The sequence below is a fragment of the Ceratotherium simum genome, chromosome 16, assembly GCF_057802395.1.
Source record: "Ceratotherium simum simum isolate JZ-2026a chromosome 16, ASM5780239v1, whole genome shotgun sequence".
Lineage (NCBI taxonomy): Eukaryota > Metazoa > Chordata > Mammalia > Perissodactyla > Rhinocerotidae > Ceratotherium > Ceratotherium simum.
In genome coordinates, this window is record NC_141915.1 from 31,527,419 (window position 1) to 31,549,712 (window position 22,294).

Consider the following 22,294-nt stretch of genomic DNA (forward strand, 5'->3'; position numbering starts at 1 on the left):
TGAGAGGCATTAATACACTGGTTATTTGTGTGCTTATCTTGTGCGTCTTCTAACATTTCAATCCCCATGAGAGCAGGGACTACTACCTTCATTAATTCATCCAATAAATACAGATTGAGCAACTATTAGGTGTCAGGCACTGTGCTAAGCTCTAGGGATACAACAATGAACAAGAAATATGGCATCTTCTCCCACAGGAAACTTACAGTTCAGTGAAGAAATCACACGAATAATCAGACAATCACCAAGCAGTGTCATAGCAGTAGAATAAGGAAACTCCTTCTGTAGGAAGAGACATTTTCAACTGAGACCCGGAGGATGAATAAGCTTTAGCAGGCTAAGAAGGTAGAGCGGATTTGAAAAGTGTGTCCAGGAGAGGGAAAAGGGACGAATAAGACTGTAGAGCATTGAGAATATAAAATATGTTTGGCGTGGCTGGAACTTAAAGGGTGAGGAGAGACGGGTGAAATATGAGGTCTTGCACCTCCCTGACCTGCGTCCTCGTCCTCTGTGAGTGTGGCTGACTCTCTGGAATAATCAGAGGGGGCTCACCATATCGTAGAAGGTTAGAATGCAAATGTTTCCAAGTAACCCTAAGTCAGCAGCCACTGGAGGACAAAAGGATCTGAGACTCAGAGAGTCAGTATCATCTTAATACTTATCCCAGGACCCAGCAGGCTCCAGGATACGTGAATCCACTCGACCTCCTTCAGAGTTAGGCCACAGGACAGAAGGAATGTTCTAAGCCAGGTAATCTGGGAAATGGAAAGGTAAAGGCGATGGAGAGATGTATCTTTGTTTGGAGTGGGGGATATGTCAGGGACGGGTTAGGAACATCAACTCAGCCATATCCTTGGTGCAGTTAAGGCAAAGAGTCAGAGAAAGGGGATGTATAAGCATCCAAATCCCAGTTGCTTAAAAATCAAGAAGCTTCTGATCATACAGAAAGCTCTGGCATTAAGACAAATACTTGAAATGAAAAAGGTATACCGCATGTGAGTAACATAATACAAAGGTTAAGAATCATAGCATTTCAGTGCTCAAATAGGCTCTTGAAGTCACCTGGTTATCTCTTATTTCATGGAGGAATAAACTGAGACCCAGGGAAAATGAACTCCGGTCATTCATTTGTGCAAGCATCCATGAATTATCTCTATCAAGTGCCTACCGGGTGTTCCCAGTCCCGTACGCTGGGAATAGAAAGATGAAAGAGTGCTTTTCTCTGGCTACACGGTGCTTACCATCTAGTAGTAAGCTATTTAAGCTTTACTGAGCTATGGCGTGATACCATGGAAACATGACGAGTAAAAGCTGGAGGAAGGGATTCAGGAAGCTTTCACTGGAGGATGTAGCACTGAACTTGTTCTAGAAGGAAACACAGGTTCCTTTTGCAGTTTCAAAGGGGAAAGATAACCCTGCAGACAGAGCAATCAGGACACACAGACAATAGCATAAACATCCTAAATCAAGACAGGAATTGGCAAGAAAGCATCTGCAACGTAGCAGCAATTTCAACCACCCAGTCAGGATGTGAAGGGCACTCCCTTAACAGAATCCCACCTGAAAAAAGAGGAGACTTGCAATGCTGGATGAATTTATATCTTCTCACACCGTATTTACTAAATAATAGCATCTAGAAATACGTCATGGATTTGAGTTTCTACAAACTTTATTTTTCAAAGGATAAAGGAAGAAAACAGCATGAATGGGTATTAACTACTTAATTCAGATTCATAAGGAAGGAAATAATGCAGAAGGTAGATAAGTGGAGAAAGTGGTGGAAGTGGGGCAGGATGCATTTTAAATATGCTAAGTGATTGTACATAGTTTTATTCAGTTTTCACAACAACTTGGGGTGGGAATATGATTACCCCCATTTTGGGGATGAGAAAAATTGAGGCTCAGAGACGTTCAGTGATTTGTCAGGGGGCCCAGAGCCAATAGGTGCTAGGCTCAGAGTTTGAGTCCTAGTCCACCTCCAATGCAAGTGTTCTTTCTATTATGTGACATTTCTCCCAAGAACCCTAGGAGAAAGAGGCTGTGGCATCCTGAAGTTCATAAAAGGCAAGTAAAACAATCCAAAGAATTTGACCGAGAGATATGTACAATTCCATGGCTGAGGACTATAAAAGAAATATAGCTTGTGAAGCAGGCAAATTTCCCCTAACATTTTATTACGAAAAATTTCAAATATACAGAAAAGTTGAAAGAATTGTACAAAAAACACCCATCTACCCACCACCTAGATTCTACAATTAACATTGTGCTATTTTTACTTTCTCAGGACTGGTACTTTTTAAAAAAATAAAATTCTGACTGTATAATCACTAGCAATTATAAATATAATAATAAACCTATAAATAATTATAAATGTGTAAATACTGTACCATAAATTCCATGAGATTTAGCACCATGTCTGTTTGTTTATCTCTGTATAGCCAACACCCAGCTTGGTTCTCAGCACAAAGTGGGCCCTTGATAAATCTTTATTAAATGAATGGATAACATAATCCCAGTGAGTAAAAATGAGCTTCAGCCAAAAAACCTAATATAGTATGCTCCCTGCTAAGTTAATAATAGAGGAGCAAATGTTCTATAGATGGAAGGAATCACAATTTACCAGGGATCCATATATTAGAGGATTGTCAGTTTGGTAAAGACAAGAATAAACTGAAGCTAGTCTTTCTGCATATCCCGACATGCACAACAAAAGGGTGTGGAGAAGTTAAAACTAACACGGTAAAACTTGTTAGAGATTAGTGTGAAATCTTTCATTTTGTTTAGTGATCAATTATACAAGTAGAGGATGGGGGAGCTGTTGCTTGGCAGAGTTCATATACTTTAAAATGTGGAAGAGGGGTGGAAAGGAAATTGATTGTTATAAGCCAGTAGCATAAATATGTGGTTAAAAAAAGATAAACCAGGGGCTGGCCCCGTGGCGTATTGGTTAAGTGCGGCGCACCCTGCTTCAGCAGCCGGGGCTCACCGGCCCGGATCCCAGGTGCGGACCTGCACCACTTGTCAAGCCATGCTATGTTGGCATCCCACATACAAAATAGACGATGATTGGCACAGATGTTAGCTCAGGGCTAATCTTCCTCAAGCAAAAAATGAGGAAGATTGGCAATAGATATTAGCTCAGAGCTAACCTTCCTCTCCAAAATAATAAAAAACAAAAAAGATAAACCAGACTTAGCATTAACAGAAAAAAATATAGATTACAAGAAGTAATTGTCCCCCTGTACTGTGAGTATTCCTCTCAACACTGGGAGTCATAACAGAGCTATTGAATAAACTCTACATAGGAGCTTATTCAACAGGAAGAGAGGAGGGAGTTTTTGGTGATAAGGAGTCAGAAAATTATTGTAGATTAGAATCATTAAAGAAACTGGGATGCAGGCTAAGGAGGAGAGAACAAAGGAGAATATGATAATGATCTTTAAATATTTGAAGGGCTGAAATGGAAGTAGAGGTAATGGTTTCAGAATAGTAGCTAAGTTAAATATATATACATTTACATTTATGAATATAAAATATAAATGGTCATATTTTATATTTTTCAATATGCAAAATATATGTAAATAAATACATACATAAGAATTAAAACATAAGGATTGGATATAAGAATTGTTACACTTCGTGGTCTAGAAACAAACAGAAACGGATGAGAGAAAATTGTAGAGAAAGGTGGAGGTCAGGACTCAATGCAGTTGTCAAAGACGGGAACAACAAGGATGATCCATGTTGAGACATAGTCTACCTCTGGTATCTCTCGTGACAGTAGGAGAGAGCCAGGCCAATGAACCACTCTCTACCACACACACACACACACACACACACACACACACACACTCCAGAAGTAAAGGAATCTACCTTGAGATGAGAATAGTGAACGTGGGAGCTTGAGACAGAGCAGTTCCTAGGCACTGCTGAGGCAAGAGACCATCCCTGGAGGCATGGCCGATGGCACCATGGGCCTTACCACTCCCGTTGGAAACCGGGTGGAGAGTGAGCCACAGCGATAGTTCTCACACCTCCTTTTAAGGAAGTAGAAAGTTGAACTTACAATTTCAACTACAAAGATGAGAACAAAATGAAGAAACACCAAACACCCAAGAAAAATCTACAGCATAAAAAAGAGACAATAAATTCAACAAGCAGCATGTATACCTAAGGAAATGGAGTTAATAGAGCAATTAGAATGGGGCTTGTGGAAAAGGAATAGATGCATTCTTTATGATTTCTGAGAGCAAAGCTAAGGTCAATAGATCAAAGTAGCAGAAAGTTAGACTTCAGCACAGTGTGAAGTAAGAACTTTTCAAATAATTACACTCATCCAACAGTGGACTTCAGCAGAGCACAGACAAGCTCTAGCCTTGACTCCATCCTACATGCCATTTTAATCAAATACTCAGTTAAAGGCGTAGAAAGGTGCATTACCAAAACAGAGTAACTCAGCTAAAAAAAAGAAAAGATTAGCCAAGAGACTAAAATTAATTGGTCCGTATACCAGGGAATCAGGAACAAATAACCTGTAATTACCAGACTTGGCATATAGTGGCCCTACCATAACTATTTGTCAAATAAACTTGAGCACCATCAGGGCAAATATATGTTCCTCTTATGCCCCAGCAAAATGACAGAGATGGTGTTCACTCAATTTTCATTCTAGTAGGAAAGCCAGCTAATAAATAAATATATAATGTAAACGTAAGTAGCGATCATTTCCATGAAGAAAAATACAGATGCGTAAGGGGCTAGAGAATAATGTGTGATCAATTTTGTTTGTTTTGTTTTGTTTGGGAGGTGAGAGACTACCTTGGAGAGGGAGACATTTGAGCAGAGATCTAAATAAACTGAGGCAGTGTACTGGTTATCTGTTGCTGTGTAACAAATTTCCCCAGAACTTATTGGCTTAAAACAACAACATTTATTATCTCACAGTTTCAGTGTGTCTGGCACCTGGCTTAGCTGGCTCCAGCATCTCTGGCTCAATGTCTCTCACCAGGCTGCAATCACGGTGTCCTCTGGGACAGCAGACACTGCAAAGCCCGACAGGAGGGATCTGCTTCCAATCTCACTCAGGAGGTTGTTGGCAGGATTCAGTTCCTCTCGGTCTGGTGAACTGAGGGTCTCAGTTCCTGACTGGCTGTTGACCAAGAGGCCACCCTCAGTTCTTTGTCAGATAAGCCTCTCCATAGGGCAGCTCATAAATGGCAACTTGCTTCCTCAGAGCAAGCGAGAAGAGCCAGAGAGAGACTTGAGCAAGAACAAGGTCACGGTCTTTTATAACCTAATCTCTATGTGACATCCCATCACTGTTGCTATTCTTGAGAGCAAGTCTATTCTATTCTATTCTTTAGAAGCAAGTCACTGGGTCCAGCTCACACACAGGGGAGGGGACTACACAAGGGCATGACTGTCAGGAGCTGGGTCTTGGGAGCCCTGTCAGAAAGCTGCCTATCACAGACAGTACGCCGAATACAGATCTGGGGGAAGAGCATTCCAGACGATGGGAACAGCAGATGCAAAGACCGAGGCGTGTTTGAGGGACAGAGAGAAGGCTGGAGAGGAATAAGAAAAGGGAGAAGTGAAGCTTGAAAAGTAGGCAGGGGCCAGATCTTAGGTATGGAACTTTTTAGGTCTGAGTAGTTTGGATTTGATTAAGAGAGTGAAGAAAATTCCTTGGAGAGGTTTGAGCAAAGGAGATTAAACAAACCTTTCTTTTATGAAATCATAGTGATAGATGTCATAGTAAATGGAACATTCTATTTGTTTATTTATTTATTTGTTTGTTTTGATTTACTTTTAATGACCTTTCTAGGAGTAAGCTGGCAATTCCAGGTCTATGTGCCCTATATTAAAATCTTATTTTATTTTACTGGTTCTTAACACCCTGAATCTGACAAGCTAGTAATCTATAAGGAGATGATTTGAAATCATGGACTTTTTTAGGATTTGAGCTCCCCTATGTTGTTTGGGGAAGAAGGATTCGGCTATTTATTATTATTATTATTATTAATTATATTATTTTATTATTATTCATTGAAATCAACAGAGCTTGTCACACTTCAACTTCAGGCCAAAGTCAGGGAAAACAAGGAGCTGGGATGAGAAGCAATATGGTGGACGTGCATGTGGCGCCATTGAGGAAGGTCTCCCACAGCCCATGGATACTCAGGGAGTGGAGGGGCTGCTTCCTCCCAGAGAATAAACACACTTCAACTGCTGATTCCCTCTCCCTAGTTATGTGGGTCAGTTAAACCCAGCTCAGAGCTGCCAGCTGAGCTCTTCCCTGGCCAAGCTGCTGGGCTCTGAAATTCTCCCCCAGGCTACCTCGCTCAATGACGTCAGCCAGGGTGAGCGCCCTGCCAGCCCTCCCCTCTCACAAGATGATGTGCAAGGGGAAATGCACGCTGTCTGTGCTCAGGAAACATCTGGTTGATCCGCTAATCCTCAAGCGGGGCGCTGGCTGTTTTATAAGTTAGTGGAATAGAATAGGATGGGAAGATATGGAGCTTCAGCAATTACTCAACCCCGCCAGCGAGTTACAAACTAAAATGAGACGCGAGGAAACGGCCTCCTGGCAGGCCCTCTCCAGGGACCGGGCACCGTTGCTGCACAGTCACATTTCCTAGCCTCTAATGGAAAACGAATGCTGTTTACAAGAGCTTAAAGTAGCTGAAATGGGAACATGAGCCAAGCGGTATAGTGGAGGGCGAAATCCTACTTGGAAGCTTTCAGCAGTCCAGTAATTATTCAATACCAGGCCTGACATATAGGCTCCTCATGAAGAATAGTATTCACTTTCCCTTGGAAAATGAAACACCACGTTCACTGCTAAGCAGAATCCATGACCACTTAAAAATAGATCCAGCCCCTCATGAGCTGTTTGACAGAAAACAAAAGTTACTGTATGTCCTTCACTGAGCTCTGAGGACTATTTTTGTCCTGCTTGGTTTCCGTTGGTGTTTTCTCTGTTTATGAACCACTAGAGAGGAACCGGGTCAAGGAGAAAGGAGAAAATGGGTTTGGTGTGCTGCCCCCACCCCCACCAGCCTCCATATCTGTCCCTGGGGAATACAGGTTTTCTTAACTTGCAGGACCCTGGCCTGCAAATGAAAAGATCTTCTCTTCTCCTCCTGCTTGGCCTCTCGCCTGTCTCCCCTCCCCTAGTTAAATCAATAATACCTTTCCAGCGTGTGGACTCTTAGACTGTCGGGATAAGTCCTCCAGAGCTGTTGAATCAGAATGGAAAAGCAAAAAGATTTTTAAAAAAATTTTCAAGTCACAAAATAAGGCACAAAAAATAACTGAAAGACAAAACAATACTAGCTTTAAAAAATCCTAAAAATTCATTTGTTCTCAAAGTTCACTCTTTGGTGAGAAGTAGGTAGAACACCAGATGAAGTGTGAATTTTTTTTGTATCCATCTTTCGGGCAGTGGTCAAATGCAGATCACGGGGCTTTAGGATTGTTGCTCCATCATTGATTCATTCCTTCCTTCAGCAGATAGTTTTGAATATTTTTTGTGTTCTATATATTGGGTATGTAGTTGGGAACAAGACAAAGTTCCATGCTCTCTTGGAGTCTTTATACGTGAGCAAGGGTGAGGATGAAATGATCTTGTGTGTGGAAGTGCTTAGTCTGTGCCTGGCATTTAATAAATGGTCAATAAATGTTAGCTATTATTAGCTATTACCCCCAATTCTAATAAGAATTACCTTGGTTCCTAGAGAAAACCAGGTAGAACTCTTACATCGCAAAAGACATAGAGAAAAAGTGCAAGTTCCACCAAGAAGGGCTTTTGTTCCTTAAGTCCAGATCTTTTGCAATATCTGCAAGCCTTCTGAGATGTAGAGGGGAAGTTTGGGGATTGGCAAAAAGCACAGGTGGGCTTTGAGTGGTTTCTAGAGCCGCATTTCTGTTCCTATAAGGACTTGATTTGTAAATAAGTGGAGGTATTTTTAACTCCTCAAAGAGTTGAGTTGCAACCTGAATGACATGGAGGCTGCCCCACCAACCCGACTATGTTATCCTCAACTTGCTTCTTTATATCAGGGAGAAGATTTTCAACTGAGATGGAAATTAAGAGTCCTATGTTCTAGATTTGGAGCTATGTGTCTTTGGAATGTTTTACTAAATCCTTCCACCAAGCCTTCAGACTGTTTTTCTTTCTCTTTAGGTATATAGTTTCATTTTAGCTTAGGGGAAAAACATTTTCCTACCAGGCTCTGGCTATCAGACTCCAATTTGGCCAACTTCTGACCATAGGGCTACTTAAAAAAAAAAAAAAGATTCTTTCGAATATCTTGTCAGGTTTCAGCTGGCACAAACAGTAAATATCCCTGGCAATACTGAACAATCCTTGAATGCACTAGATGTCCCCAAAGAGGGTGCAAAAGATACTACCCACCCAAGATCCAGAGCCACCCCCAAAGGAAACCAAAAGAAAGACTTCGACAATTCTCCTGAAGGCTGGCCACAGCTGCTAGGACCCCAGCCACAAATGGAGTGTAATCCACACTTCTGTCCAGCCGTATTTTGGGGGTCCCCAACCCGATGGTTGCCAAGCCAAGTTCTCAGGACAGAAAACGAGACAAATGAGAAACCAATAGCTGTCCCTGGAGAGAAAGGACGGGCAACCAATGGGAACCTGAAGGCAAATTCACGAGTCACAATTGGAAGATCTAGTTCTTACAGACGTTTTGTGTCTGCCAATCTGAATTTGGAAAAGAAGGGACAACTGAAATTTTATCTTCCCTTCTCTACCAGGCGGCACAGATAGAGATCTGAGAGAGCGGACTTTGGTAAGAATTCTTACCCTTTGCCAGCTTCTGCCAGTTTTCCCAAGATCCCATCTATAGGCTCGGGAGTGAGTGGGTGTCCCAGCAGGTCTTATCCTGGTCACCAGACAGTGTGGAGGAGGAAACACAATTTTCCTGACCCTTTATGGTGGGTGCTTGGCTGAGACCCCTTTTTCTCTAGGGCGCCTCATAAACGGATGAGCTTATCTAGGTGAAAACTTCTCCACTTTGGTTACTGTAATTCAAGATTATCTTTGTTAAGATAAGCTGCTTGTTCAACCTTAAAACAAAATTTTATTCACCTGAGGCCTCACACTGGACCCAGTCCAGCCCAAGTCAGACTCAGTCCAACCCTGGAAACAGTTCGGTTTCTAAGATGGACCCAGTCTGACTCTAGCCAGTTTCCGGACCTGATCTGGAGAAAGAAATACTCCAAGTCTGAAAGCTCATAACTCACAAGCTGTGAAGCTAGACTCTAAGAGGGACTTACCACCTCCAGAGACAGCGAGAAAGCAGAGAGCCCAAGGGGCTCAACAGGTACCTAGCCTCGTTGCTCATCGCTCCTGGGGGTCTTCGGGGGTCTCCTTTGGTTCCCTCTTCTGACACCAGAAGTGTTAAAATGTAAACTGAGACATATTAAAAAATTTTTAAGTTTATTTGAGCAAAAATCAATTCAAATTGGGCAGCATCCAATCTAGCAGATAGAAAGGAGCTCTGAGCAGCTGTGCGAAATCAAAGACTTTTATAGGTAGAAGGGAGCAGGAACAAGGAAATTATACTAGACAAAAAAGAGGGTTGGTTATTGCAAGGTTACTTTCCTTTACGGGATGGCAGGGATCTGTCAGGCAGATCACCTAACTACTAATGCTGATCAGGCAACTCCTTTTTTTTTTTTTTTTTTGGTGAGGAAGTTTAGCCCTGAGCTAACATCCGTTGCCAATCCTCCTCTTTTTGCTGAGGAAGATTGGCCCTGAGCTAACATCTGTGCCCATCTTCCTCAAGGTTATGTGGGACGCCTGCCACAGCATGCCTTGATAAGCGGTGGGAAAGTCCTTGCCCAAGATTTGAACCTGCCAACCCCGGGTCACCAAAGAAGAATGGGGGAACTTAAGCACTACGCCACCGAGCTGGCCTCATGATCAGGCAATTCCTGATTGACTGGTTTAAGATTCCATTTTGCGGAGAGCTGAAACTGTAATTACGTCTTAGTGTAGGGACATGGGGCTTAGCATAAGTGACTCCATTTGGGGTCTGTAGTCTTGTTTTAAATAGCGGTTAGCCACAAACTTCTAAAATATGACATGTTTTCCTTCCATGTGGTGGGGATCACATTCTCTCATTATCATAAACTGTGGACACAATCCATGTCCTCTGTAGACTGGTAATCCCCTAACGGAAGAATCCATTGCACCTTTATGAACTCCGCTGCCTAGCACTGAACCTGGCATGTCACGCAGAGAACTTGAACCGTCACTCACATGACATGCTGCTTAGTGGTTGTTCTGTTATAGCCTATGAAATGGAGCACATACTGTGTATCCAGGCAGACACACACAAAAATACATATAAATGGATTAGCAATATAATCAATTTTTCTGAAGCCCTCCCATTTTGTTGATTCTAAACTCTGAGAACCTAAACAAACGAAGCGTTTGTGCCTTCTCAAGCAGAAAAATATTCTTCCTTGTGGTTGAGGAGAAGTCTAGGAAAAGAAACTTTGGGGAAAACCAACCTGCTTACATGTTTTATGCCTTTCCCTTTTCTCTCCCACCTCTGGCTCCTGAAATGGCTGTGCTCTGATGGCCGCATGATGCAGTCACCCTGGAGGTATGTGGTACACTGCACGGGCCAGGAGAGACGCAGAGACGTGCGTGGATGCTCCCTGCCCCTCTTTTTTTCTGGTGAAACCTCAGAGGCTGACACTCCACTTTCGAAACTGGATTTGCATGTGGGCTGCTCTGCAGGCTGCCTGATGCAGAGAGGATTCAAAGGGACAAGACTTAAGCGCCTGGGCTACTGCCCCCAGGCCAAGGTTGGAGGGGCTGTTAGAGATGGTAGAGAACCACTGGGAGAAATGAACAAATTAAATATTAAGAATGAATAAATCTTATCAGGTCACACATCAGCCTGAAATCCTTCAAAGCTCATTTGTGTTCTAGGTATAAAGCCCAAATCCTTGCCACGGCCCTCAGGACCTCCCATGGCCTGACTGGCTACTTCTTCAGCCATGTCTGAGGCGCCTCTCCTTCTCTTTCATTGCTCCAGCCATACTGGCTTTTGCTAGTTCCTCAGTTTCACAGTTTCCTCAGACGTGACTGGCTCTCCTGCCTGAGGGGTTTTGTGCAAATGGTTCCTTCCATGTGGAACAGTTTTCTTCCCCAACCTTCACCCAGCCAACCCCAGCATGTTCTTCCTTGACCCCTCAGACATGGTTAGTGCCCCAGTTTTACAGCCTCTAGCACCCTTTACTTGCCCTTTCTCGAAACCCATCACCTTTTCAACAGCCTGTCCACTGTGTCTTCTTCACCAGACCATAAGCTTCTTGAGGGCAGGCACCAAGCCTTCTCATTGGTCCCAGGAACCACCATGCCTATCCCCTTGCTGGATGGACACCAGACTCTTGAGAAATATCTGTTTAGTGAATACTCGTCTCAAAGCTTTCAAAGATAATTCTCTGAGCCGACTGGGTGGTGCTACCAGAAACATGAGCCCCAAATAGGCTTTTCCTGCTGTCTCTCCCAAATCCAGCCGGGAAGCAGGAGGAGTGAAGGGCGAGCATTGGAGATGGGGATTCTGGGTGAGGAATCTCAGCCAGGGAGCCCTGCCAGGACTCTCACTGTGAAATAGGAACATTTTCAAGGGAAGTGACCCTCTGCTGGAACTCCTCAGCTCCAAGGTGGTCATTAACTTTTTGAATTGTTATGTGGGGTGAATAATTCGCCTGTGGAAAAATTTAGCACTGACAGTAGCACTCCTTTTGTCATTAAAAACCTAAAATCCTGACAAATCTCAGCTAGACTCAGTCCAGACCGTGCCATTTCCCTAAGATTAAATATAACCCGCAGCCACACCAGCAGAGCCACCCCTTAACAAAGAAGGGACCTTAATACTGTCAAGGAAGGACCCATGGGAACCTGAGGAATCCAGAACCCCAAAAATTACAACCTGGGAAATAATTTGGCTTGAATTAAATTACTAAATAATAGTACAATATTATTTAATGTAATCAAATTAACCCTCTATATCTGGATGGGTTTAGCCTTCTGGGTGTTTCATTTGGTCAATCTTCTGTAAATCGTTTAGCCACTCGTTGAGTTATCATTAGAGTGCCTACTACACACCACCCTAGTGGCCAAGAATCAAAGTGAAATTACTGTTTCTATCCACAAAGATCTTATCGTCTATTGGAAGAGACAAACATGGGAAAAACAAGTGAAGCAAAGTTCTAGAGGAATGACAAGATATCTATGACTCAAATTACAAATGATACATCCGGCCCCTGCAGACAGGCCCACGCTGAAGAATCAGTGCAGCCTAGAAAGCACCAGTTCTACATTTTTTGCACCCCTGGCATCTATGGGCTCAGGGGTTCTCGGTTTCCCACACAGCCTCCTATTTCCATGCTGTGTAGGAGTGTTTTCTTCTCCAAATGAGCAAGCATAGATGTCAAAGTGTCACAACTCTACTAATTACAGCAAACTATGTGACTTTTTTTCTAACTTCCTTACCTACAAACTCAGTATTCTTAGCATTCTGAGTTCTTAGCAAATTATCAAACACTGTTTAAAGATATGATTGGCATGACACCATTTCATGTTGATTCTCTGCTCAAAGACTATAATCTTTGTGCTTGTGTTCAAAGACTCTATATGTAAAATTTCCACTTGATCTCTATAACCTGAGGCATTTGGATTAAGTTTATCTAAAATAAATTCCAGCTCCATAATGATATTTTAATGATAAATTAATGAGGTAGTTGCTTATTTGCATAATTCCGTCCATATGACACAATGACTGGGGCAGGGATAGGCACATGGTTTAGAGGGAATCATGGGATCGTGCGGCATCCACTGGAAAGAAATGCCTTTTTTTGCTCAGCGTGAGCCTACGAAGATGCAGGCCTACCTTTTGCTGTTAGCAGCAATCTTGCCACCAAACACAGCCTGACATCAAAGACAACTTGAAGAAGAAGAGAGCTGAATTCTAACGTCAGTTTGAGCACCGGTATCAACCCCTACCTGAGGCCACTCTACACCTGGCCTTGCATGGAAGTGAGCCCCAAATTCTTTTTTATGTTCAAGCTGTAAGTTAGGTTGGCTGTGACCTGTAAACCAGAGACCTAACTGATTCATTCTCACAAAAGGAGCAAGGCAAGAAGGAAGCTGCACACAAGAAAAGTCACCCTATATTTATTCGGCATTCAACACACTTTGCCTCGCAGAGAGAAAACACAGGGTCTGAGGAATCCCATTGTCATAAATCCCCTGCTTCTAGCTTTACATCCTGAATTTCTATGCCCATTAATCAATGTTCAATACCTTCACACACAGTGATTAAAATTTTTCCTCGAGATCATCGAGGCTATCGCTTTGGCTACAGAATATCTTGACCGGCCAAAATTCAGGAGAAAACATAGGAAACTAGAAGTCTTTTGGTGGTGGAAGAGGTAGACGACTTAAGTAGAATTCCTGAGAAAAAGGTGCAGAGTGAACCAGGCCACTAATTAATATTTCCCTGGCTGGGAACTATTGTCCCTCCAACATCTCCACACATTCTAGAAGGCAAATTCATCTGTTGCATATAAAGACACTTTATCACAATGCTGTGCTCAAAGCATCTTGGCTTTGGATAACTGCCGGAACCATCTGGATGCCTCAGTTTCCAGGAAAATGCAGAGCTAGTGGGGTATGGACAGCCTTTCCCCAGTGTCATATGGGAAAAAGAAAAACCCAGAAATGGATGATGAGGAAAAATGGTGATCACATTATGAGCTCTGTCAGGCCCCCAATGTTTTTCACAATACCCTGAAATCAAAACAGCTAGTGAGCCTCCAGGAGGAGGAATGGGGAGAGACTAACTGCATTACCACCTAGATCCAAGCCACATCAAGTCCCCAACGGCCAAGGCAAACGGACATCAGCGCGTGTCCTCCAGTCAGTGCACTGAGAGGCAACCCTGAGGGGAGGGCAGCGTCCAGCAGCCCCTCTTGGGGGCAGGAAATCACAGCCTGGGAGGAGGCAGCTTGCGGGGCTGGGTCATTGTCACCTTCTGTTGTCGTTCCTCCTCCCCCCTATCCCCCCAACATGGCACAATGGAACAACTGTTCCCTGTTGAGGACTTCCCTTTGCAAACATAACAAGCAGAGGCTTCCCTGATCTGACCCATATTCACAGTGGAAGAAGGCCGCGGTCCGCGTGGGGAGAGGGGATAGGAAGCAGCGGGGCGAGCCGGGCGTCAGGCAGACACGCGCAGGGACGCTGTGCTGGGGAGGGACAGGCGGAAGGGCAGAGAAGGCTGAGCATCCACGGGCTGTGGCGCTTCCGGAGACATCATTCCCTGGACACGAGGTGCCCAATCCTCTTTCTTAGGTTCTCCCGGGGTAGTTCTGACAGGCTTTCGCCAGGTCTTTCACGAAGGTAGGAATTCCTTTCTGCAAAGCAAAAGAGACTGTCACTTCTCTGTCCTCACGGCAATCACTCCTGGTTCTTGGGGATGTGACAAAAGGTAAATAGAGATGGCTTTGGGAACAACAAAGACAACAGGGCCTCTGACCAGATTCCAACAGAACGTTGCCACAGATCTGGACAAAAGGTAAGAGCCAGGGCCTGGAAGAGACTACACGACAGGGGCCACGGTTACAAGACACTGCCTTACATTTTGCCTTTTGCTAGAGAAAAGCTGAGACATTTCTGAGACACCGTTTCTTGAAAAGAAAAAGAAAACACTAGAGATAGAGTTGGGCTGGGTTCTTTGATTCTTCCAAAGAAATGAGAGAAAGGACTTGCTTTACAGAATTAGGAAATGGGAAAGATTTGGGGACGAGAGAGGATATGTAATGATTTAGTTAGTTTTGAGCACTGTGCAAGACTGCCCCCAAACACCACCTTCATTACTCCTACTCCAAGGGATAGGTAACATCCACCTCCTTTTTTAAAGAGGAGAAGATGGATGGCATCCCTAGGTTACAGAGACAGGCAGTGGCAGGTCCAGGATTCAAAATGTCATATGTCTGACTCAAAGCTTATGTGCTTTTTCTCTCCCAAGGAAGCTGGTGAGGCCTCCAGCCAGTAAGTAGGGTGTGCACAAAGCAGGCTGAATGGGCCCCATGAAGCCAGGCTCCAGGCAGTCTCTAGTGATCTGGGCAACACCTGCAGTTCCCTCTCCTTCCAGAAAAACAAAACAACAATAACAAAACTGGAGGCTGCCCCCAGGCTTAGCCACATCTGGTTGTGTCCCAAGCCAGGTCGCCTGTCTTACTCCTCCATAAGCCCATACAGGATCCAATGGTACCACTGTTCCTACAAGGAGCAGGCTATTGTTCGGAGGTTCCAGAGAACAATCCTGGCGGGGTCTCCGGGCACCAGCACGGAGGGGCTGGCATTCCAGCTAAGGACTCTTTGTCTTTTGTCCCAGCCTCAGGCCTGGGAGTTGGCAACCCCCATCCTACCCATAGTCACTCAACCAAGCTGCTTCATAAAGGAGCCTCATTAGTCCTGAGACAGCCCCACGGGCTGAGTCAACATTTGTCAAACACGCTTCCCCTCCCACCTCCTGGGATCTCACCTTGAAAGCCTTGTTAATGAGCCAGGTCGGAATTCGGGGACCCAGATTATTGAAGTAGTACATGAAAACTAGGGAGGAGAAGAAAGGACAATTCAGGAGGAAAAACGTGAGAAAGATACAGCAACAAACCCCGCAAACCTTCCACCATCCTATTTTCTCAATACATGCCCAGAAAGTAAGGAGGGAGGTAACACGTGATTCAGGTGTGTTCTCTCCTCTTCTTTGTCTTAGGGGATATTTATATATAAACATTTTGAAAACACACCCACAGGCACATCTTCCTGCTATTTATTAAACACCTGGCAAGTGCCAGACACTTGGAGACAGTCTCTCATTTAATTATTTCTCTCATTACCTATCCTAACAATCCTAAGGAATTGGTAAAATTGCATTTATAATTCCAGTTTATAAATGATAAAGTGGAGGCTCAGAAAAGTTAGGTGACACATCCCAGGTGACAGGTCTAAGAAGCCTCAGAACTCCGGTTCAGATTTTGCCTCAGACACAAGGCCACACTCGTTCCAGCAGAGGAGGTGGCCACAGGCCGCACTCTCCGCCCACAGCTTTCCTCCTGGCTGGAGCTCAGGGCAGCCAGGTCCTGAGTGTCTGGGTTTCTGCTGAGTGGGAGCTGCGTCCTCAGAGACAGTCCCGCCAGCCGTCTTGCCCACCCCCAGGACTGGCGGATGTGTCCACAGGACAGCCTGCTGTGAATTCCTAAACCTGCTGGTTTACTAGGCTGCTCTGATTTCACCTGGACAATGCAAGAGTCAGCCAAGAATGCACTGAGTCAGAGTTAGACACCCACCTTCCACTGCACCCACTCTCTGGGGTGAACTGGGTCTCTCCCCAGCTGTGGATGTGGATCCCTTGTCTGTTTTGCACCCATGCCATTCTCTGACCTCAGGGAGCAAGCTTTGCGCACTTTATGTGCCTCGCAATCAGCACGGCCCTCACCCACGTGACCCTGACCCTGCACCCGCCTGGCGCTGTCTTTACCTTTGCTCCCGTTCCCGCCATCGCTCGTGAGCGCCAGACTCTCCTTGTACTGCTTCACCCGGATCACACCGGACCTCTCGGGAAACTCTGGATGGGAGGTGCTCTGGGCCAGGACCACGTGGATCTTCCGCCCTTCCACGTCCAGCTCTCGCTTCTCCCGGATGTAGACGTACTGCACTGCCAGTCAAGGCATGACACCAACGCCAGCATTTCAGACAGGCAGAAGGAAAGCCCCACAAGCCGGAAGACAAGGGAGGTGGTTCTGTTCCTCCCACTTGACTCTTGCTCTCTTGTGAGGTTGCTTCACTTACCTGCCCCTCTCCCTACCTGCACTGCAAGACTGTGCCTCCTCCCACCTGGCATTCTCATCTGAGAGCATGCATCACCTCTGACAATGACTCCTTGATGCTGTGAAGCTTTCACTTAGGCAGGGAAACCACTCCTTCTGTCTCCAAGAAGGTACTATGAGATATGAGAGGATGGTCACTTATCTGCTGTGAGATCCTGGGTTAGTTACTCAAACTTTCTGAGGCTCAGTTTCCCTAAGTAGGAAAACGGAGCAACACGGCCCAGCAGGCAGGCTTGGTGAGGGCACTAGGGAAATGCTGGAGCAGAATAAACAGTCGATAAACAATGGGGTCATGTCTCCTTGTCCTGCCCTCCCCCAAAACTCTAACTACTGCCCTCTATGCACAAAGCATGGTCAGAGATGTTACCCACACCTGGTGATCATAGGAAGACACCCAAGTACCCGAATAGGTAGAGGCAGAAGTCCTCTCTGGGTCAACACTGGTTCACCAAGAATAACAAAGTCATTTTATCCCAATAAACACTCACAGAACAACCACGGTACCTATGGCCCTATTCTAGGGGAGACAATTAAATCCTAAGAAACAATAAGAGTCACCACTTACTGAGCCCTTACCATGTAATAAACATCATGTGCTTTACACAGAGCATCAATTTTGATCCTGAGAAAGTCCCTGTGAGTTTGGTGTAAGTATCTCCATCTTCCAGATGACAAAATTGAGGCTCAGAGAGGTTAAGAAACTTGTCAAAGATCCCACAGCCCAGCTGAAGGGATGGAACCTGAATCTGAACCCAGATCTGGCTCCAAAACCTAGCTAGACTTTCATAGCTGGACAGGGCTCAACTCTTGAATGTGTTCATCATACTTTCAAGTGATATAATTTTAGGTTTCACATTAGGAGGAATTAAAAGCCTAAATCAATCAAAAAATCACTCTAGGGCCAGCCCTGGTGGCCTAGTGGTTAAGTTCGGCACACTCCGCTTTGGTGGGCTGAGTTCAGTTTCTAGACGTGGACCTACACCACTCATTGGTCAGTGGCCATGCTGTGGCAGTGGCTCACATACAAAAAGAGGAAGACTGGCAACAGATGTTAGCTCAGGTCGAATCTTCCTCAGCAAAAAAAAAAAGTCACTCTAAGTATAACACAGTAACGCTTACCATAACAGCAAGAACCACAACCCCATGCCACCTCAGCATCTCTACAGCCCCCAACAGTTGTCCCACCCCTCACTCAGGCTGCCTCAGGACAGGCTAATGGCTGCATTCTCTACATACTGATGAGTGATGTTCTTAAATGTTTTAGGGAAGAAATGATGTTGCTTTGGCCCTGGCTTTCCTCTCTCCTAAGCCTCTTTTTCCCCACAGCAAATATTGTCCCACTCTCTCCCACAACTCATTGCTCAGCTCATGTGATAAACACCACCTGACTCTCCATTGAGGTAAAATTAACTTTATACACACACACACACACACACACACACACACACACACACACAGGTGAAGAAGATTGTCCCCAAGCTAACATCTGTGCCCATCATCCTCTATTTTGTATGTGGGATGCCTCCACAGCATGGCATAATGATCAATGTGTAGGTCCACGCCTGGGATTCAAACACGTAAACCCCAGGCCGCCGAAGCAGAGTGTGCGAACTAAACCACTACAATACCGGGCCAGCCCCTTAACTTGATATATTGATTAAAATTTAGCAGAGGTCTTTGAAGGGCTGGAAGGTCTAGCGTACCATAAAGCCTATAACAGGAACACCACCAGATCACTGAGGACCAGAGAAGTGTAGGGTCTTTTCCAAGGTCACACAGCAAACCAGGGACAGAGCTCACCCTCAACCTGCAATATTTTGCTCCAAAACTATTGTTTATTTCCACTGTGCTATTCTCTGTTCTCAAAAATTTAATGAGCCTTCTTGGAGAGACATATGTGCATATACAAAGACTAAGAAACTCATTATGGAATTATGTGGCATTGGGAAACCAATGAAATAGAATTTAAAGGAGCCCCAAGTGTCCACTCCTGAGAATACCTACCCAGCAGTGTCACTGTGAGGTCAGAGTGGTGGGAGCATGCCTTGGTCAAGATCACCATCCTTGGAGACAACCAGACCTGGTCCCAAACCTGCCTCTGCCAACCACTAGCTGTGTGACCCTGAGCAAAGTTCTGAATGTCTCCTTGCCACAGTTTCCTTAACTGTGAAATGGGGATGATGATGCCTACCTTGCACAGTTGTTGGCAGGATTAGAGAAAACCACATAAAATCCAAGGGATTAAGTAATCCAGAATTTGTTGAAATATATACCATGTGTATACAAACTATCTAGTAGTATGTGGGAATTGTGCCAAGAAATAAACTCTTATGGAGTTTATAATTTAGTTTGGGCCAGGGTTGACACACATATTTAGACAGAAAAACACACAACAACCATATGCACAAAACACACCCACATGCTCCCTCTCTTTCTAGAGAAGAATTACTTAGAAACACACAGACTTATAGAATGTTAGAGCTAGAAAAGATCCCCGCAATCATCTAATTCAGTGGTTTCCAAACTTTTTTTAAATCCAAAGCTTCTTCATTAAAAGGATCTTGCATGGAAATTCAGGGTGTAAAACATTCAGCTGCTGTGATGGAAGAGGACAGTGAGGAGTGGAAAACTTGCCTGTCACTCATCCTCCCCCACCCTGCCCACCCAGCAGATGTCCACCCCGCCCTCCCAGCCTAGTCCTGAGCAGGCTTCCTAGAATGCTGGAGTGCCAGCGAAAACTCCCCACATCCTATTCAACTGCTTCATCTCATAAATGAGGAAACTGAGGGGAAGAAACACGCCCGGTGTCCAGAGCCAAAAGTCAAGGAGGGATCGCTGTGGGGTCAGTGAAACAGGAGGGGAGATGGGAGAGCTGGCAATGTGGGGGCCTGAGTTCCCCAGTCGGTCACTAACCACCCATATGTATGCCTCTGTCACTTCACCTCTCCAGGTCCCAATTCCTCCTCTGTAGATTGAGGGAGTGTATTAAACATTCGTTATAAAGAATTCTTTCCAGGTCCCCAAGTCTGTGGCCCAACAATTTCAAGCCCTAGGAAACTCCTCAGGAAAGTATGAGCTGCCCTCCAGTGACCACAGTTACAGGACGCTCCACATGGTCAGCCCCAGAAATCACACTCTGAGGTCTCTGAGAGCCACAGAAGAAGCAGCAGCTCCAAAATATGCTTCTGCAAGAATCAGAGACAATGTCCACACCTGCTGGACATGCCGCCATTGGGCGATGGGCCAAGGGCACAGAAACACTTAGAATGCCGAGCAATGGTGAACTTGGGAAAGGATACATCTCTGTTGGGCATGAGAAAAGGGTTCTTCACTTGCTGGTAGACCACAGTCTGTCCGTTGCATTCTTCTTCATAGAGTTCTAAGGAGAATAAAAGAAGTTAATGCACTTGGAAGCCTCTTAGGCTTCAATTAACCCGAAGCCCAGGTGATGACCTCACCTCATCAAGTAGGATAAACCACTAACTCATGAGGCACAAAATTCTAGAAAAAGTCAGACAAATTCATTACCACTGAAAGCTTCTTGCCCAGAGGCAGAGTCTAGTAGATATAAAAATACAGTAAAAATAAAAAAACTCAATAAAACTTGTCCATCATATATCACAAACAAGATTTTCAGACAGCATGCAATGAAACAAAATCGGGCACCCAAAAATAAATTTTCGGGATTTACATCAGAGTAGCCACCAGATGTCACTAGACTACCAATATTTTTGCTTTTGAGACCTTTCTTCCTTCTTTAGCCTTCCCAACATATTACCTGAGTTATATTACCACGGACTGAGTCACCCACTCTAGTATGTTCAGCTGGGAGATCAAGGTCTAAGAGAGGGCAGTATCCTTCCAAGCCAGCTGGAAAGTGGCATAACTGTGGCTCACTCTAAGTTTCTTGCTTACCTCCCATGTTTCTTGACACTCTACCACAGCTATGGTGACCAAATTTCCTTAATATTCCATCATGCTATTGTGTGCAAATAGCAGCCAACTCTTGGAGGGAGACAGCAAAGGAATTCAATGTCATGTACACCCTCTGACCCCAAGCTGTGCAGTAAGCTTCTAACTAAGCATTTAGAGAAGGAGCCAAGCCAAGGCTGCCAAAATAACCAAAAGAGTCCCCTGAGGAGATGCTGATGGGGAAAACGTATTACTTAATTCAGCTTTTGAAAGAAAATCCATTAGAAGCAGACCATGGATGAAAGAGCTTGCCAGCCCATTGGTGCCACAAGAAGCTGGAGACAGCCCTTGAAAGGAAGGAAAGGAGTGGACATCTGTTGCTTTTGCATGCTCAGTATTGACTCTGCCCTTCTTCGGCCAACATCTTAATTCTCTTTCAGTGCATCACCCTTCCTCTGCTTCTCAACTATGTGGTTTAAGCAGGACTGACTGACCTTAGTTTCAGGGCTTGGAAAATGAGCAAGACATGACCATGGTGATTAGTTCAGGGATGGTGTCAGGGTCTTAGCTTGCCACCCTACAAAGTTTAGGCCAGAGTGACATCAGCATCATGGCAGAGTGAGTTGTTCCCTTTCTCTCTCCCCGCTAAGTTACAACTAAACAGACATTCATTAACCAACAGAGGATTCCCTACACAGCACAGTAGGACGTCTGAGAGATCCATGCAGCCATACATCTGAAGGTGAGTGAACTGGATCCCTAGGAAGCAGTTGAACTAGCTGAGTGGATCCCTCCCCTTCCATGGTGGCAGCAATCTAGCTTGCAGGTTCTCACACAGCCAGGGGCATGCAACTGTAAGAGGATGCCAGGGCAGACAAGCCTGCACATGAACACTGTCGGAGTTGCAGCCCGGCCCGTGGGAGCACCCACCATGCCGCGGGGGCTCCACCCACGGAAATGCTCCCCACCGTGTGGCACAGCTTGCCCCTGCGAAGGAGCCCCCACCAACCACAGCAGCTCAGCTGAACCACCCATGAGTACTGACCTGTGCTGCACATGCAAAAGAAAGCACCCCTCCCTTCCCTGCTAGTGCACCTGTTTGGCCAGTCCCCAGCTGAGGCAGTGATCCTGCTTCAGAGCAGCTGCACATACGTGTGTGACCCGCCAAGCAGCTGCGGCCAGCAGGCAAAGGTAGATCAGCCCTACCAGCACAACTTCCAGAAGATGTGGCAGGATCAGAAAACACAGCTCCTGCCCACCCCTTCAGTGGCAGGTGGAATCTGTGACCTGATACTACCACAAATGCCTTAGCAAAGGATCAGTTCATCAAACACCATGAGAAACTACAGTAACACTTCAGAGCAGAAGGAAAATGACAAGGCTCCAGAAAGCAATCCTGAAGTCACAGAAACTTACAATCTAAATGATGGAGAATTCAAAATAGTTG

At 45.0% G+C, this 22,294-nt stretch overlaps 1 protein-coding gene across 2 annotated transcripts in view; it reads right to left on the reverse strand.

Annotated features, from left to right (window-relative positions):
* Positions 1–13,179: 13,179 nt before the first annotated feature.
* Positions 13,180–22,294, reverse strand: part of LOC101392973 (phosphatidylcholine transfer protein-like) — a 28,147-nt gene continuing 19,032 nt past the window's right edge. Inside the window, exons 3-6 of one of the 2 annotated variants that reach the window (XM_087440946.1) lie at positions 20,235–20,314; positions 16,587–16,758; positions 15,591–15,658; positions 13,180–14,457 (exon numbers count right to left, since the gene is read on the reverse strand). In XM_087440946.1, the coding sequence (XP_087297072.1) occupies positions 14,392–14,457; positions 15,591–15,658; positions 16,587–16,758; positions 20,235–20,314 (386 nt within the window). In that variant the 3' untranslated portion in view covers positions 13,180–14,391. Of the gene's footprint in view, positions 14,458–15,470; positions 15,659–16,586; positions 16,759–20,234; positions 20,315–22,294 lie in introns of those variants that run through there. The other variant, XM_014790620.2, reaches the window with a different exon arrangement.